The sequence below is a fragment of the Musa acuminata genome, chromosome BXJ1-8, assembly GCF_036884655.1.
Source record: "Musa acuminata AAA Group cultivar baxijiao chromosome BXJ1-8, Cavendish_Baxijiao_AAA, whole genome shotgun sequence".
Lineage (NCBI taxonomy): Eukaryota > Viridiplantae > Streptophyta > Magnoliopsida > Zingiberales > Musaceae > Musa > Musa acuminata.
The window spans coordinates 51216072-51233601 of NC_088334.1; the positions used below are offsets into that span (position 1 = coordinate 51216072).

Here is a 17530-nt window from a genome sequence, read left to right on the forward strand (position 1 = left end):
ATCCCCATGAATGCACTTGCTAGATTACGACTCTTCGCCAATATAGCTCCCGCTATGCCTCTTAAGGCTTAACAACATGCTAAACTCCTACACACTTTAACCTCTTACAGATGTATTCTTTCCATGCCAAAGAGAGTTTTAATGCTCTATGACGTCGAGTTTTGATCGCTTTGGGATGGCCACAGACAATCCATCGTCTGTATTCAAACCCTTGCATTAATTTCTCTCACCTTTGTGAGCTTTGCGCAACTCTTTTGGTTGCTGAGCAACCTATTTTACCTTGCACGATCTTATCCTTTTCCAAGCACCCTGCTTGCCTTGAGCATCATCAAGTTTTGGTTACCAACGTTGAGTCGTAACTCAAACTTAACCATCATAACCTCTGTGTGTTATACATACATCCTAGCTCGCTTGTCCTTGTGATGCCTCTCACACGAATGGTTGATTATTCCTCTGAATATCAATCTCAAATACTCACTTCTCTGAGTAACTCCTTTCCATACATCTTAACACCAGTTTCCCTCTCAAACGATCATGCATATTAGCTATCCTCAACATAGCCCTGATATGTCATTCACATTTGCATATCAAGTATTTCTATGTGTATTTGTCTCACTCTAATACAATATGTTATAGACTTAACTAATTTTTCCTAAGTCGTGTGACACCCTTATGTATCCGTCTATAAAAGATCAATCTCTCCGAAATCTCTTATGGTCTCTTAAGGACCTAAAAAAAAAAAGATAGATTAGAAAAAATATTTAACTCAGGAACAATAAACAACTAGTTCAACAAATGCTTGATAGATAATATAAGTTACAAACATATAATTCATAAGCTCTGAACAATTATACAATAAAGAATCTAACGTGGTCCACTATGGTTAAAACTCTCCACGAGTACTCATATAACATTACTGCGAAACAAGACAACAAACCAACCTTAGACATTACCCCAAAAGCCGATCCAACCATGTGCCACCTGGTTAGCTGCCTGGATGTTGTACTAACCAACACACATCACTTTATGAAGTTAAAAAACCGTCGAAACGATTAATCGAATAACTTGCTTCTAAGTAATTTTACCTTTGTACAACGATTATATAGAATATGGATTTACAAGCCTAAAACGATCATAAAAACCAACCACACTAAAGCTATCAAACATATTATAGACCCTCTACATACTATACAAAACATGAATATAACTAAAAAACATAGACATACATAAATATTACATCAGGTATCCTATTTATAGTTTTGTAATTCTGATTTGATTTAGAATTGATAAATCATCAAACAAATTGATTCAAGCCAAACCAAGCTAAGTCTAGTGAATATAGTTCTTTAAGATGATGAAGTGGAAAAGGAATAGAAAAGGATCTTTAGCTTGGAGACGCCATTTCTCTCTCTACAGTGTCGCTTAGAGACATATTCTCGTATCATATCACCAATGTATTCCCTTCCACAGATAGCCACTCACAACCTCCTTCCAAACGCCTCCAAAGCAATCGAGTAATTTAAGCTGCTGCAAGCAAAGGTCAAGAACTATTCACACATAATTGTGCGTTACTTAAATGTCAGCAACAAAGTACAGAATAGGGATTTGTGTTTTCTTGAACCAAATATACCAAGTGAAGTTACAAAAGACGAGTAAGCATCCCTGGAAAAGGTTCAGATGTTTTTGTTTCTGTGTGGGACAGATAGAGAATAAAATCCACGAATAAGCAAGCTGGGAACTCTTAAGATCACAATTTCCTAATCTATTCACACCCTAAGACCTTTCTTGCCAGTTCTAACAAGGTATCACAAAAGCCAGAAGAATTTTCACCAGTATTGCCTGCCCTAGTCAGGCAGCACTGACACCAAATATTGCAACCAGTGGCTCCAGATATCAGAAAAAAACACACACGACAGATCACCACAAGAACAAAGTTGATACATACATTTATTATAACCTTCTCGGTCCATGACAGATGCCCGTAGTAATCCAGATGGAAATATATCAGCACCTGCCATGACGCCTGCAGCAAGAATGATCCAACACATGTTAAACTGGGCTAGCAGCATTGTAAAAACAGAACACTATTTGATTAAAGCAAGGCGAGGTTTGGAGATAATGCAATGTTATGCAACAAGAGCAGATACAAATAGATTTAAAAAAACTGAGTTGAATATGATAAAGAAAGGTTGGTGATTTTTTTTTTAATTAACTATAAATTAATGTTTCATTAGTATAAAAATAATTCTCAATCAACAGTTATAAATCAGGAATCCAGAGACAACACTTACAATATGGACACCGAATTATGTTCAAATTTTACAGCAAAGAACCAAACTTTATCAACGATAATGTAATGAGAAACAAACATTATATTCCTTCCAAGAGCTTGAAAAACTATTATCAAAGATGACAATATCTTGTGACTGATGAATCAGAAATATCACTAGATGCATTCCCAAAGATCCTGATCACAGAATGCAATTACTCGCTTCGCTCAGACTTAGAAAATAAAATCAGAAGACAAAAGAATGGGTCAGAACTTGAAAAGAAGCAAGAGTAACCAAAAGACTTCATGATATCTGCTGAGCTGACTGAAGCTTTGATTACAACTAGCTAAAGATCTATCCATTCTCTCTCTTAACCACTACTAATAAGAAAAAGTTCAAATCAATTTTCATATTAATCATGTTTTCTTTGAAAAATAAGACATGCATTATGCAAATGTTCTTCCAACACTAATTAATATCTGCAGTATTTAGCTAGACAACTCATGACAAACACAGTTGTGCACACCATGAAGAACAAAGAGAAAATTTTAGTAACTGGATGCAGCAGTTGCTGAAAGTACAGAAGGAATAATACCTAAAATAGTTTTAAAAAGAACATGTAGGTACTCACCTATGACGGTCATAATCTCTACCATGATCCCTTGAGCGAGAACGTGGCCTTCTGCTCCTTGAGTCATAACTGCGGGATTGATCAGAATCTCTATTTTGGTCTCTAAGATCTCTATCATAATGTGGATCATGGTCTTTATTTCGTCGATCAAATTCTCTGCCTCTAATTCGATTATCAACATGAACCTCTTTACCTACACCTTGATCCCTGCTTCCAGCCCTATCACGATCCCTACTTTGATCTTTTGCCCTGAAGCAGGAAATTGTGAAATATTATTGTTAATTGATGGCTATGCTTTGATTCTTCAAATCATCACAAACAAAGAGAATGCTACCTCCTATCATCTTCAAATCGATCAACTTTTCGTTTTTTGTTCCTCTCTTCCTGGCAAAATAGATTGTGAAGATGCACCAATCTCAAAAATAAACAAGCAGCTGTAGCCATATCACATAATTCACAGGCTACAAACAGCTATGGTTATAGTCCACTCCACAGAGTTCAATTCTCCATGTTCCAAAGTCATCAAAGTGCAAATAAGTTATAGAAGTTTATCTAACCATTTCTATGAAAATGACTTCTGGGATGGCATTCATAAACTAAATAATTTGACATTGACCACTTTCAGGGAGTGTCACTTTATATTTACTTTCAGCTACAATTAAGAATTCTCGGAAGAATAGTAGAATGACCAAAGGTTACAGCACATAATTGATAACATAGTAGTAAACAATTAATTTCTCCTAGTCACATAATAACACCATCATCTAAGATAACCTTGGACACATTTGACGAGAAATTCAGGATGCAATCAGAAATGAGAAATAATGCATCACAACCACATCAAATGCTTGGAGCATTCATGTCCGACACCAGTCTAACACCAGCATATGCATCATCTAGATTTATTAATGACATGTTATTGTTGCAGGAGTTATATCAATATGGATTATTTGCTTGGATCTTACTATTACTGTGAATATCTCCTTAATGTTTGGTATATGAATACGAGGTACTTAGTGAATGATTTTAATCCTTTACAATTTACATGTAGTACAAGAATGATGATCATGACTTTTACAAAACATGTATTCATATATAAAATCATTAGTAATGCATGCAAACGAATACCATGTCCATGTCATGTCATGTAATATATGAATGAGAAGCAGTGAATTAATGATCTACAAACTCCACTGGGGAAGAACATATAACATTAAGGGATAACTATTCCAGAATTCCTTTGCATGAGATGATCACATTATGACATTGTAAATTCCAAAACCTTTGCTAACTAGGCAAATTAGTTGCTTAAAAACAACATTCAAATCATATAAACAGTTATTGTTAAAATTGCTCATAATTTACCAAACAACTGTTGCAATGTTGCTTAGTTTCCAACCCAAAATCACAAATAAGAACCAAGGTCAGGAATAAGTGAGCAGTTACATCAAAATGAAAAAACACAATGCTATGCTGCCAATTTTAATATGCTCTACATACTGTTTATCTGCTTACAGTTTCTTTGACTTAAGTGATTGCAGTTGTCGTGACGGGGGACAGGAATGAAGTTCTCTGAGTCCATATATGTCCACTACTTCAAAGGGACCCTCCCACATGACAATGTACTAGCCAAGTAAAAGAAGTGAAGACAGAAACTCAACATAACTACATGGTGGTGATTTTTCAATTGAGGGAAGAAAACTCACTGATGCCAAAAATAATCGTAACTCTTTACTGGAGAATGCGAAACATTATACCAGCACCTGACCAACATGTTCAAAGTTTGAACTTCAAAGGAATCTAGTAAGAATACAAACTCAATCCACACAGACTGTAAAAACTAAAACTGTAACAAAACCCTGTTAGAAATTCAAATGTACATCTGCATCATGTACCCAAAAGAGGGCAAAGTATTAATACAAGAAAATTTTAAAAATTGTACAAGGAGATGATTTGCAAAGATTACCTGGAGTTCTGCTAGTTTTTCACGGATTAGCATATAGCCAAGGTGAAGTTTTCCTCCAAAATGATCAGCCAAGCGACGATCACTGGACACCACAGGAACAGATTGCTGAATCATTAGAAAACCATAAATACTGATAGCTCTTAATAACTTGGTTGGCAGTTGTGTCCTTAGATCCAGATAAACATAGGAAGCAAAACTTACATTCTTTTAACTAGAAAGATTGTTCCCATAAAACTATGCAGAAGGCAAGTCTGTAACAAGGACTAAATGCACCCGATTCTAAGGGACATTCTTATAACATATGATAAAAAGAGAGAATTACTTGTCATAGACGCTCAAGAATGCTCCACATATATCACATACACGCAACTTCTGATCTGTCTGCAAAACAATACCAGATTGTATCATCATTCATATATTTAGATTCAATAGACTTAAATCAGGATTACCTGCTAAAAGATTATTGCGCTGGATCGTCCAACAATAATACCGTAAAACAGGTGACTAAATGAAATTAACCCTGAACTAAGAGTCATAAAAGCAACAATTCATAAATTTTAGGTCTAAAATGCATCTTTGCCAATTGAACATTTATCAGGGATAAAGATTGGTGGAGGCATGGAGCCAAAATGGAAGGATGAAACGGTCAGAACAAAACCACTTGTGAGGGTTACTACCATCAACAGGCCTTTTACACAATGCTGTTCTTTGTGATATCTGAAAAAAATGCAACCTCTGTTCCCACCCACTCAGCATAAGAAAAAAAAGAAATTCTCTCCTGTAACACTCACTAAATGCAAACTCCAACACCTCACATGATATCTGGCCTAATTCCAAGTGGAACTATGCATTAGCCCAAGAGAGTTTCATTATTATATTCTGCACATGAACCCACCAAGCAAATATATGTGTATGGATATTGTTAGTTCCTCTTCACAGCTCATCACAAACCAGGATAAAGAAGTGTTTGCATGACATAGCCAACAAAGTTGGATTTATAGTATGTTTAGGTTGGGATTTTGGTTTTGAGTAATAAAATCAAGTTGATTTGACAACTATAGTACTATGACGACTTTTATTTCAAATTTCCAGATCAACTATTATCATTGTTAATTCTAAAAACATAAGATGTGATGAATTTTAGACTAGTTGTAGTTTGGGAAGGAGTTTAGTTTATACTAGATAGATCTAGATTAGGTAGACCTCATAGTGATGTTTAATTTTTCTTAAAATCCTTATCAGAATAGGACTCTCATTTTTATGTATACAATAATAAAGTTTGCTGTCTTGTTAGGGGGTGGATGATCTACAATTGAGATTAAACAAAATTCAGTGGGTCCTATACCTCTCTTAAGCATCTCTCTTTCCTCTTTCTCACTGCTTCCTATCTTCCTCTACTCGATCTCCCTCAATTCGAATAAGACAACTCATCTCTTTGATACACTGTGCCCTTTGCCCAACCCAGGTCAGATAAGCCTGAAACTCAACCTTTTCAAGTCAAAACCAATTTGATTGGATATTTTGGAAGTCCAAGTTGAGCCACGCCAGCTACTAAATGGTCCGAGCAACAACACAACGGATATGATGACTACTTCATCTTCATCTTTGACCTCAGATTGAATCCAGTGGTACAAGTTAACCAACTCAATTATGGATCTATCCACATGGTGGCAAAGTCTTATTGGACTAATTGGCAAGCTCAGACCATCTGTCTTGGGCTGACATCAGCAACCATGGAGCTAGCTACACCATAGTCTTGTATAGGCTTTGAGACCAGGCTAGTCTTATCAGAAAATTTTGAAGCCTATTTTGACTGGGAATTGACAGTACCTGAAGAGGGCAGCTTATATTTTTTATATATAGAAGTCAAATAATAGCCCCATTTTAATTAGGAGATGATGTCCAACCTACAGCAGTTCAGCCAGTTGTAAAAAATTTTGCCACTTCTAGTACCAATCCGCCTATTAGATGGGGGCAAAGTTTCAAATCCCAACAGTAAACATCAGTACAGACTGATATTTCCCAATCCAACCAAGTACCGGTATCAAAATATAGTCCGATACTGATACAAATATCGCTCATTTTATTTTTTATTATATTCAGTGACACCAAGTCGTACAGGTTGATATACCATCTGATATTTGGATATCATACTAATCCAAGAGATTACCAAAATCCACAGTGGACCAAGATCAAATTCTTGAATGGTAGAGCATCTCTCCCCTTCAAAAGAGGTTGGGTTTGATCCTCATCATATACAAAAACTATGTATTTTCCCATCGTTAACCCTTGGCGGACTATGTGGACTTAAACTAGTTTAAATGGGTCGTGTACTTTTGATATGATCAATGATGACTTTAAGAGTGTTTACGGTGTAGGGTCCGTGTCACATTCAAAAGAGGGAAAAAAAACATTTCTAGCACATATAAACTTTACATAAGGGGATCATCACTGTTTTGGATCTAGCCTGCCATTTTAAATAAGAGAGTGATACTTTTGCCTGGCCAGGTAAAGTAGCCTACCCCAAACTAAGAGTAATCAGCCACCTCTCTATTTGGCTTCTCATCCATAGTGGACTTTGGCTGAGGACCTGGCAGATGGTTAGCCAGAGAAAATTACAAAATGACAACAGCAGCAATCAAGAAAATTAAAGGATTTTAATCAGTAAGATTATGTATTTAGAATTATTTGAGACTTTATTGTATAAGAGTCCACAATTACTAGTTGATGTGATGTCTTGGCACTAGGTTGAAATTATATTTCAATAGTATATTCTTTCGTTTTCTTCCCCCCATCTCCCTCTCCCCTCCCTCCCTCGTGTTCTTGGAGGTGCATATTCCCCTCAGAGAGAAGTAGCCTCTCAATGGAAGGAGACATACAATCACTTTTCTTTGTTTTCTTGCTAGATATCATACTACAGCAGAAAATTCTCTATGGGGCTATGCATCTCAACAACAGGTTATCACTCGTTTATGGCTAATCTAGTGATTTAAAAAGCGCTAGGCACCAAGGTCCAAAAACGGCCGAGGCGTTAGGCGCTTGCCCAGGCACTCGCTCGAGCGAAGCGAGACGCAAAAATATTAAAATATATAATATAATTAATAAATATAATTATTTAACAGTATTAAAATCAAAATAATATATTATTAATCTAATAAATACAAATACATTACTGTTACTAGTATACTGTTAACAGTATACTTTTGAAAGAGGAAAAGGAAGAGGAGTGTAAGGAAAGACCGAGGGTGCAGCGATAGCGGTAAAAGTGAGCAGCGGTAGCGAGAGCGGCGACAGTGGCAACGACAGCGGCAGCGGGAGCGGCAAGCGACGACAGCGGCAGCAGGAGCGGGAGCGACAAGCGATGATAGCGGTAGCGGCAGCGGCAGCGGCGAGCGATGACAGCGGTAGCGGCGAGCGATGACAGCGGTAGCGGCGAGTGGCGACAGCGGTAGCGGCGAGTGGCAACAGCGGCAGCGAGCAGTGGTAGCGGCGAGCAGCAGCAACGGGAGCGGCGAGCAGCGGCAACGGGAGCGGCGGGAGCGGGAGCGGCAACAGCGGCAGCGAGCAGCAACAGCGGTAGCGTGAACGCGAGCAAGGTTAGGGTTGGGCAGCGGCAGCTGATATCAATGCTTTAGTTGGTTCGATTGAACCAACTAAAGTACCGGAGACCGAACCAGACCTAAAACGCTGGTTCGGTCACCTGGTTTTAACCCAGGCGCTCGCCCGAAGCGCCCGGCGCCTGGGCTCGGGTGAGCGCCCAGGCGATGCCTCTTTGAAGCATGCCGCCTGGAAGTGAAGCGAGGCGCTCGGGCCTCGCCTCGCCCAAGCGCCTAGGCAAGCGCCCGAGCGCCTATTGAAATCACTGGGCTGATCCAATTCATCAGGTTAGTAATGCTATCATAACAAGCACAGACTTCTACAATCATGTTATCCACCTACTGCAGCATAATTTTACAAGTGATTACATTAGTTGCTGAAGGCTATCACAAAGTTTTATTAAATCTTATGTAAATACACAAATTTACTAATTACACCTAAGAGTCTGTGTTGTCACCCAAAACATGATGCATAGCATCTCCACCACCTAAATGCCATAACAAGCAAAAGGTGGCTACCATAAACCCACATAATTGCAATATCATGCTTGTTATTATCATCATCAATAGAAGGTTTCTTGAGCTATCTAATACCATAAGCAACTTTCCTAACACAAAAAAGGTAATTTATTCAGACAAGACTATATATATATATATATATATATATATATATATATATATATATATATATATATATATATATATATATACACACACACAAATTGAATAGGTTGGCATAACAGCACTAAATCGATATTGTTTAGTAAAAAATATAGGACCGCATAGCATATTTCTTGTTGCTCCACTACAAGAGAATCCAAGCTCCAACCTGCAATTTCTAGATCCTCAATTACCAACTTCAAAAGTCTATGATCTACTTCCCATTCATGAAGTTTCGAAATATATGGTAACTTTTAGCTCAAAACCCAATCTCAGAAGGCTAACATTACATTAATAATCATTAAACAAAAGAATCACACAATCTACCCAACAAGCTCTTTCAATATATATTACAGGCCACAGTCAACTTACATTTACTTATCCAAAACAGGTTTCAATGACAATGTTAAAGGGACAGAAAGACAATACAAATGCTGGTGCTTGTTTATACTTCACAAAAATTTCTCTAGGATAAGGTGTAATTCATATGATTACAATATTAATTGTCAAAGACAAACACAAATGTTGGAATGGGTCCCTACAGCCAAGATCATTAAAATTCAAACAATCATATATATGATAAGGCCTGTTTATAGCTTAATACAACAACAAAATATCCATACACCCAAAATAATACTAAATTTAACAAAATCCAAAGAGCAACTCATGTTACAATATAATGTTACAATATAGACAGAACAAACTTCCCAGTTTTGAACTTACTATTCGTACGTCAGCAACACTATACTTTGATGATTCTAGGATTGGCTCTTGCCGTGCACCCAGCTGAAAAAATGTTTCATAATTGTAATGAAACAAGGTCTCATGTTATATATATATATATATATATATATATATAGTTTACCATGCAAACAATACAAAACAAACTTACCATGAATTGATGCATAACAAAGTCAAAAACAAAAGAGGAATAAACCTTTTTCAGAGTTTCTGCTTCTTCTAGAGCTTTCTGGGCTTCATCTATCAGTCCCCTCTCACCTGTTGATTTAAAGGAAAAAATATTTTTAGAAAACGAGAGAAAATAACATTTGTATCTCTCTGTTTTGTGCCACTTTTGACTTGCTCATGTGTCTTACATGTGACACTTAACACATTTCACGTAATTTGCTCCACCACACATTAGGCGTTTGCCATCACTCACCTAATGAGATTATGACAGAGATGTTTTTGTTAACTGAACTTTAACTTATATCAAGAGAGGGTATGGTAATATTAAAGATATACATGTAGAACAATAAACTAATTTCACTAATGCAATGGTGCCCGTATGACACCAAAATGGTGTTGGTATAATTAATGGTTGAAAAAGGGCACATGGGTCCCACATTGATGCCATGCCTACACCAAAGCATTGAGAAATCTATGGACCTACACATGGTGCCATGTCATTACCAAGATGCACCCTATCAGTACCGCATTACCATCCTCAGTACTAAAACGGACAAACGGGTTAATGAGCCCTACACAAATGCCACTGGCACAAATCAGTGGCAAAGGGTGCCATATCATCACAGTGCTACCACCACATTTTTCAAGTCAAACCTGTTATTGCTAATGTAAGGTATGAAAGAAAACTTTCTTAATTAGTAGAGCAAAACTGAAATTGCTAGATAATTTTTAAGATTTAGTTAGGCAAGTTGAAAATGGACCATACCATAAGGCCATAAGCTGCAATCTCCATGAAAGGAAAAATGGATGACAATAACAAGATTCTGAAACTGTTTACTTGCTGCTTAAGATGGTAGGTGAGAAGTTATGATATCTGAGTTAAAGCCACAATTATCATCATTAAAAACATGAAACCAATTTAAATGGGTACACGGAGCCAGGATCTAAAGATGCATCCATAAAAGTGGTTTCCCATCTAAGTATAAACAATTGGATGAGACTGGTATTGTTAGGATACCAAACCAAACAATGATGATAGGTTGTCAATCAAATTCTCAAAGTTGTCTATTTTAATACCAGAATTATGACTGCTAGAGATGCAAAACTTTCTCCAGGTCAAAATGCCAAGAGCTAAATTTGTACCAACATGCACAGAAAATCAGAGTAATTGAAATAAAATTAAAATACGATACGAGGAATCTAAAATAGAGAGCAATGTTGAAACCCAAATGACTTGCAATAGCACAATGGCATTCCCTCTAAAACCTCTTCATTCGGAGAGAACTGCAGATGGAAAGCAGCTAATGGAGATATGAAGACTAGACATTGTATACCGCAGACTTAAGAATAAGAACCACATGTTGAGAAATAAATATTTATCACCCGAAAGAAGAGAGTCATGTACCAAGATCCTCTGCTTTCTTAAGTTTTTCATTGATCATTTCCTGTGTATGACGATCTGGAGGATTGACAACAGGCAAGGATGCTGGTTGAGAAGGATTCTGATTTGGCAATGGCAAAGAAGCCCTGTCTTTGTTGAAGGCATCGAGAAGAAGCACCGACTGCATCAGGAAACAAAAAGTTAGTGCAACCTAAGGAGAACTCCGGAGCACCATAGTTAACCATGTTAAATAGTACCACATGAATTTCCTACACAATGACCATGCAGAATGGCACCTGCTTGTCAGCTCTTTGGCCTTTGAGGTCTTCCACCAATTCTAAAACCTGCATTTTACTATCAGTTTTTCCTTCGAAATCTGAAAATTTAAGACACGATCACTATACTTTAAATCAGAAAACAATAATTATCAGTTACTATACTGTTTGAACAGAGACAGCAGTAAGACATTTAAGACATGATAAAATGCACTGTGGACAAGGTACAGGGCACATAAGGTAGAATCAAAGAATTGAAACTGTTGAAAAAACTACTAGCTCCAAAACTGAACAAAGCACCCAATAGTAGAGGAGTTCAAAAAAAGGTTCTGCCCTCCAACTGCAGTCTTCTTCCTTGAGTTCCAACAGCTTAAGCTTTACATCAAACTCTGCCCAGCTGTGAGAAGTCCCCAATGTCTGTTTCCTGCTGTCAAAACCTCAGGAGGAGGTTCCAACGAGGGAGAAAGAGGAGAACGAAACCAACAATGATAAGCAATCGGTCGAGAGACCCAGGTGTTGTCTAAAGACAATATGCATTCTCATGAACCTATTAGTCTCTTATTGCATCTTTATTCTGTTACTTTTAAGCCTTGCAGTTATCACTTTAGCTTACAAGCAATAGAGGTTGTTCTCTTTCGGTTTTACACTTGATCTTCTAGCAACAGCAATCTCCTTTGCCAAAACTTTCATCCTAGAGGTGGTATTAGATCGACAGATCAGCGAACACCAACCTGATATGAGTCAATCCAAATCATTATAATCAAGTTTCTCTCATCCTGTCATGTTTTTCAACCTCTAACAGCTTGGGCCTTTGTCTTCTAACACAGTTGCCATTAAACAAAAAGATGTGAAGCTATTGTCAGTGTCATCTTTTCATAACTTCATGTTGACAATATTTCAACATCAATAACAACCAATATCCCTGTTCAAATGGTGCATAAAAACACTTCACAAATAAAATAAAACCAACATATAGAAAACATAGAGAATAGGTTACTACAACTTCTCTCACTGTACTAAATAAGCATGATAATCAATGTAGTTTTCAAATACAGCATTTTGATTTCCAGTACAAAGTTAGTTTAAAACACAAATTCCTCAAATTCCACAAAGAAGAAATTACCAAAAACATCAGCTTCTTTTAGTTTCTCCTTTATCTGTTTCGACAGTTCCATGACTTCAGGTGTCTTCAATCAGAAGAATCAGAAACCATTAAATAGGCTTATGCAGGCTGTTAAATGATTGAATATTACAAGATATAAGTATGAAGCAACTACCTGAGTAACCTTAGATACGGATATTGCTACAGCAGCAGTAGCATCCTCATCCTCAAGTCGCTTTAGAGCCCTTTGAATTTTCCTTTCACACTCAACAATAAGTCTTTCTATCATATCCTCAAGTTCCCTATGAAAATTATGATCACCTTTTACTTTTGCCTCTTCATATCTATGAAGAGTTTAGGAAGACGACAAACATGTACTTCTGTGCTTTGTAGCAACAGCAGAGAAAATCAACTAACTGAAGCTTTAAATTAGGAGCAGTCCCAGCATCCCATGAACATAGTATCATCATGTATTTAGAACAACAATATGCATGTACACCCTGTAGTATGCGCATGTGTACAGTAGTGTTATATGTTTATACAGGTCAAAAAATGCATACTATGCAATTCTACTTGTAAAAGAACAAACAAAACTCCAAGAACTACTCCAAATGTCTAGAAGACTTCAGAATCCGTCTCCTTGATGTGATTCTACTAGACTAAACAAATCAGCAATCAATTAATATCACAACTCTGCTAATAACAACCATCATAAATGGTCCTACGGGCATTTTTTTTCCCCCATTCATGGTTGAGATTGCATTAATGTCATTCACCAAGATACTACAGTACATAAACATGAACATATCCAACAAGCCCTTATATTTCAGTATTATCTGCCTAGTAAATGACTACATCCTACCAACTAACTAAAAAGCATCCAATCATATCAGGGAACTTGAGATTTCCTTTTCTGCATACACATAGTCATTGGAAGAGGCCAGCAAAGGTAAGTGTTAAGATGCTGAAACCTAAAAATCCAATCTAGAAACACTTTTTTTTTTATCAAGCCTAATTAGAATTTCTTAAATAACTGACCAGAAATGATATATAAATATCTGGGAGCAAATACCTGATAGTGAATAATTTGGTAAATAAAATTACAAGAAGAAAAATAATCTGCAATAAGACCTATAGCTGAAAGACCAAAATAGGACACATAAATATCTCCAAAACAATTATCAAGTATCATTTCTACAGCATGATGCTTAGTTATTATTGGTTGGCAGATGATAAACAGCTAGCAAAACATGAATTAACAACAAAAGCACAAGTTTGAACTTCAATATAGGCACATTAAAGCATGCATGAAGACCAAAAAAAAATTATCCAAGGAAACCTACATCTCTAACGAAATATGTGCTATCAAATTATGCTTTATAATAAAAAAGGCTTTTATAATAAACTGCATATGTCATGCTGCTGCAACAATTGTTTGTTTGCTGGAAATTATCAATTATATACTCCAGAATGTTATGCATATTCTTTAAGCAGAAAGGATACTCCTTTCTCAGCTGCAAGGAGTGAATCTTCGGACAAGGACCCATATCCATTTTCTGGTGCAAATCGGTACATGGTATGAGTACACATGAAAAGAGAAAAATAGTCTCAAATTCTAAGAATTTAACTGCAGATATAACTATGAGCAGTGCAGTCCCAAGCCAAGTTAAACAGAGTAGATGAGATGGAAGCCCACTGCTATTGTGAACAAGACTTGGGATCTGAATGCAAAACATGGAATTTCAGAAAACCAGAAAATTATACAACAAAGTTTAATGAACTAATGAGCTACATATATCTCCCTTCCAGAACAGAGTATATTTTACAGCAGTAAGATTACATGCAACTGGAAATATGATAACACGACAAGCAAATAGGAAACCTAAAAACCAAGCTACTAGTGCAAAAAAGTTTGGGACACACATGGCCTGGCATAAACATGAAATTACATTAAAAAATAGTTCAAAAGCTCAAAACTTCTCCAGAGCCAAACACCACATAAGCCCAAGAAAAAAGTGGAAACAAAAAACAGATATCGACACCCAAAATTCATCCGACAACTTACAGTATACAAGAACATGGGAATTTCATTTTTAATGTCTCACCAACAGCACCAAACAGAAGCTAACAAAACCCTAATATCTATCAACATTGTAAATCCAGTTATCAAAATACGTTTCAAGGGGAGTAGGCCTCTGAGAAGGCGAGACGAGCCACCGTGAGCTGGAAGAGGTCGTGCGGGCAGAGGCCGGCCAAGAAGAGGCGGCAGACGTCACGGTCGTAGTACTTGTGGCTCACCTCCCTCACGTCCCCGTTGCGGTTGGCCCCCATGAGCACGTCGAGCTGCTTCCTAATGGCGTCCATTCTCTCTCACTCTCTCTCTCTCTCTCTCTCTCTCTCTCTCTCTCTCTCTCGGGTTAGGGTTAGGGTTCGGATTTCCCCCCTCTCCGGTTGCCCTCTTCAAGCGTCGGGATGGATCTTTTAAGGCGCTTCGCACGTCGACGGAGCAAATAGTAGCCTCTCTAAAAAAGCCTGCTTTCTTCTTCCGCCGGTTGATGTATATTTATTTGGAAAATTTGTCGCAAGAAATCCTTTACTGGTATTTATCATGCGACGTTTTATTTTTAAAGAATTACTTTAAATTTACCTTTGATTTTGAAAGATTATTCCGTTCATGTTGTAAAGTATTTTTCTAAGTTAAGTTTACTATAAAACATTTTAATTAAGCTATGTTATGTTTACAAGAAACTATCGCCTTCTGTCTCGAAACTAATTAGAGCATCCAAAGTATTACGTCAGGAATTTTATCTGATCTCGATCTTCATATAAATTACTCATCCGATGGATATTGAGTCTTTCATCTTTCTTTATAGGCAGACCCAAATCGAATTGGATAGATCTAGACATCATCACTATCGATAACCATCAACGCAAGATTTAAGGAAAAAAAAACTAGGAATTGCCGATCCAAATACAAAGAAAATTTCAGTTTTAAATTATATTTTGGGCATTTGAAAAAAAAAAGAAAAGAAGATGAGGGCTAATTACATATTGCCCCTTCTAGTTAACTACATGCATCGATAGTGGTAGACGATGATGTCGCTAGGGACTGTGGGTGGCTATTGTAAATGAAGAAAGTAACGACGAGATGTGAGAGCTATTCGATAATTGCGTCGACGACAAGTACAATAACGTACTCAGCACTGAATTCTTGGACTCACATTTTGCTACCATCGTTGGATACATCTTTCGGGAGCTCGACAATCACTCACATACCAACTTTCCAAAGCTTCTCTTCTCGATCGATGACAATTACGATGAATAAAACTCCTCTTCCGATGAGCTCCTCATCTCTCCTTTTTTTTGCCCATGTTGGAACTGACGCAGTAGCGGGAGGAGTGGTAGGAGCTCCGACAACCCTAGCTTTGGATCAATTGATCGGCCTAATGGGTTAATTGCGACGACCACCATCATCTGTGTCAATGTCGATGCCAGTGACACCATTAGGCAATTGCATTAATGTTGAATGCAAATGGTGGGAGACATAATGCCGTCTATAACAAAGATGGTAGCTACTTCATAGTTGACCTGTTGGGTAAATCGCTCGATCCAAAGCTAGGATTGTCAGGGCTCCTATTGCTCTCCTCGCTATCGTGTCAATTCCAACATAAGCAAGAAAAAGAGGAGATGGGGGGCTCATCGAAGGAGGAGCTCTATTGGTTATGGTTGTCATCGATTGGGAATATAAGCTTTAGAAAGCCAATAGACGAGTGATTGTTGAGCACCCGACGACGATAGAAAAATGTGAGTCTTGAAATTTGATGCTGAGGATGCCGTTGTACCTATCGTCGACGTAGTTGCCAAGCGACCATCACCTCTCGCCGTCGCTCTCAATAGCTACTCACAGCCCCTAATAGTGTCGTTGTCTGCCACTATCAACGTCGGCCCCCACCACCAACCAAAACGTTAAAATTTTCTTTCTATCTTTGATTTTATGTTTTCGTTGGTAAAATCGACAACGTTATGGTAAATGAATTTTGATGTTTCACTATAGAGGTAATTTATAATTAGACTAGGAAGATGATCTACAAAATACACTTTTCAATAAAAGCTAAACACAAAAGACTTTTTTAAATTACATCCGCATTCTAGATAAGAAGCAGAAAAATTATGGCTATATGAAAAATTTTAAAGGCTCCTTTGATATGATTTTAATATTTTATACAAAATTACTCCTTGCATTAAGACATTACATACCGTACGAAGGTATGAATGAGTCAAGATTTCTGATATCTCGACCATGCACACTGTGATTTCGCATCGTTATTTCCTCGCCCTTGAGGCCCACAAATGTCTCGTCGACGATATATGACTGATTCATCAAACTACTGCTGCTTGCATACGATATATGATCGATTCATCTAACTACAGATGCTATGCTTGTATCATTGATGCTTTTTTTGTTTTACGCTATGTTTACTAAAGTAAACACACGTCGCACCCTAAACACACGAAAGGAAAAGAGGCGTCCCTGGAAACATGTTTGTTGTGTCGACCAATTAATTCTTAATGCATTTGAGACGGGAACCCTCGGTTCGGAGAGTGCCTGATGGAGCACATGAGATACGCATGGAAGACACCTGGACGTCACCAAGTTATTGTCCAAAGTTAAATGTGAATAATTTGAAGCGGATGCCAACGAAATCTGAACAAAGTAACGTCGATGTGGTAAGCGAGATA

General features: G+C 37.4%; 1 protein-coding gene across 11 annotated transcripts; it reads right to left on the reverse strand.

Annotated features, from left to right (window-relative positions):
* Positions 1 to 1204: 1204 nt before the first annotated feature.
* On the reverse strand, positions 1205 to 15344 carry LOC135588698 (uncharacterized). Of its 11 annotated transcripts, none has more exons than XR_010476412.1 (14): positions 15008 to 15341; positions 14294 to 14346; positions 12966 to 13134; positions 12812 to 12875; positions 11710 to 11789; positions 11438 to 11594; positions 10061 to 10122; positions 9847 to 9909; positions 5190 to 5248; positions 4868 to 4949; positions 3236 to 3285; positions 2902 to 3150; positions 1946 to 2023; positions 1205 to 1524 (listed from the first exon to the last, which is right to left on the reverse strand). XR_010476412.1 is itself a non-coding variant. In XM_065080956.1 (13 exons), exons 1-13 carry the CDS (start codon positions 15152 to 15154, stop codon positions 1479 to 1481), a joined length of 1200 nt encoding a protein of 399 aa, XP_064937028.1. In that variant the 5' UTR covers positions 15155 to 15344; the 3' UTR covers positions 1205 to 1478. The 11 variants fall into 11 exon arrangements, 6 of the variants coding, with proteins under 6 accessions (XP_064937028.1, XP_064937026.1, XP_064937029.1 ...); XR_010476411.1 differs by having other exon boundaries at positions 1205 to 1527; XR_010476415.1 differs by lacking the exons at positions 1205 to 1524; positions 1946 to 2023 and adding exons at positions 4417 to 4526; positions 4608 to 4664 and having other exon boundaries at positions 3062 to 3150.
* Between the last annotated feature and the right edge of the window lie 2186 nt (positions 15345 to 17530).

Bases quoted from the DNA above. Each gene is read 5' to 3' on its own strand.
- LOC135588698 (XM_065080954.1), bottom strand. From the start codon at position 15,154: ATGGACGCCATTAGGAAGCAGCTCGACGTGCTCATGGGGGCCAACCGC. The intron at 11,595-11,709 runs GTGCCATTCTGC...TTCCTGATGCAG, and splicing joins GCCAAAGAGCTGACAAGCAG to TCGGTGCTTCTTCTCGATGC. The intron at 9,910-10,060 runs GTTTATTCCTCT...ACATTTTTTCAG, and splicing joins AAGCAGAAACTCTGAAAAAG to CTGGGTGCACGGCAAGAGCC.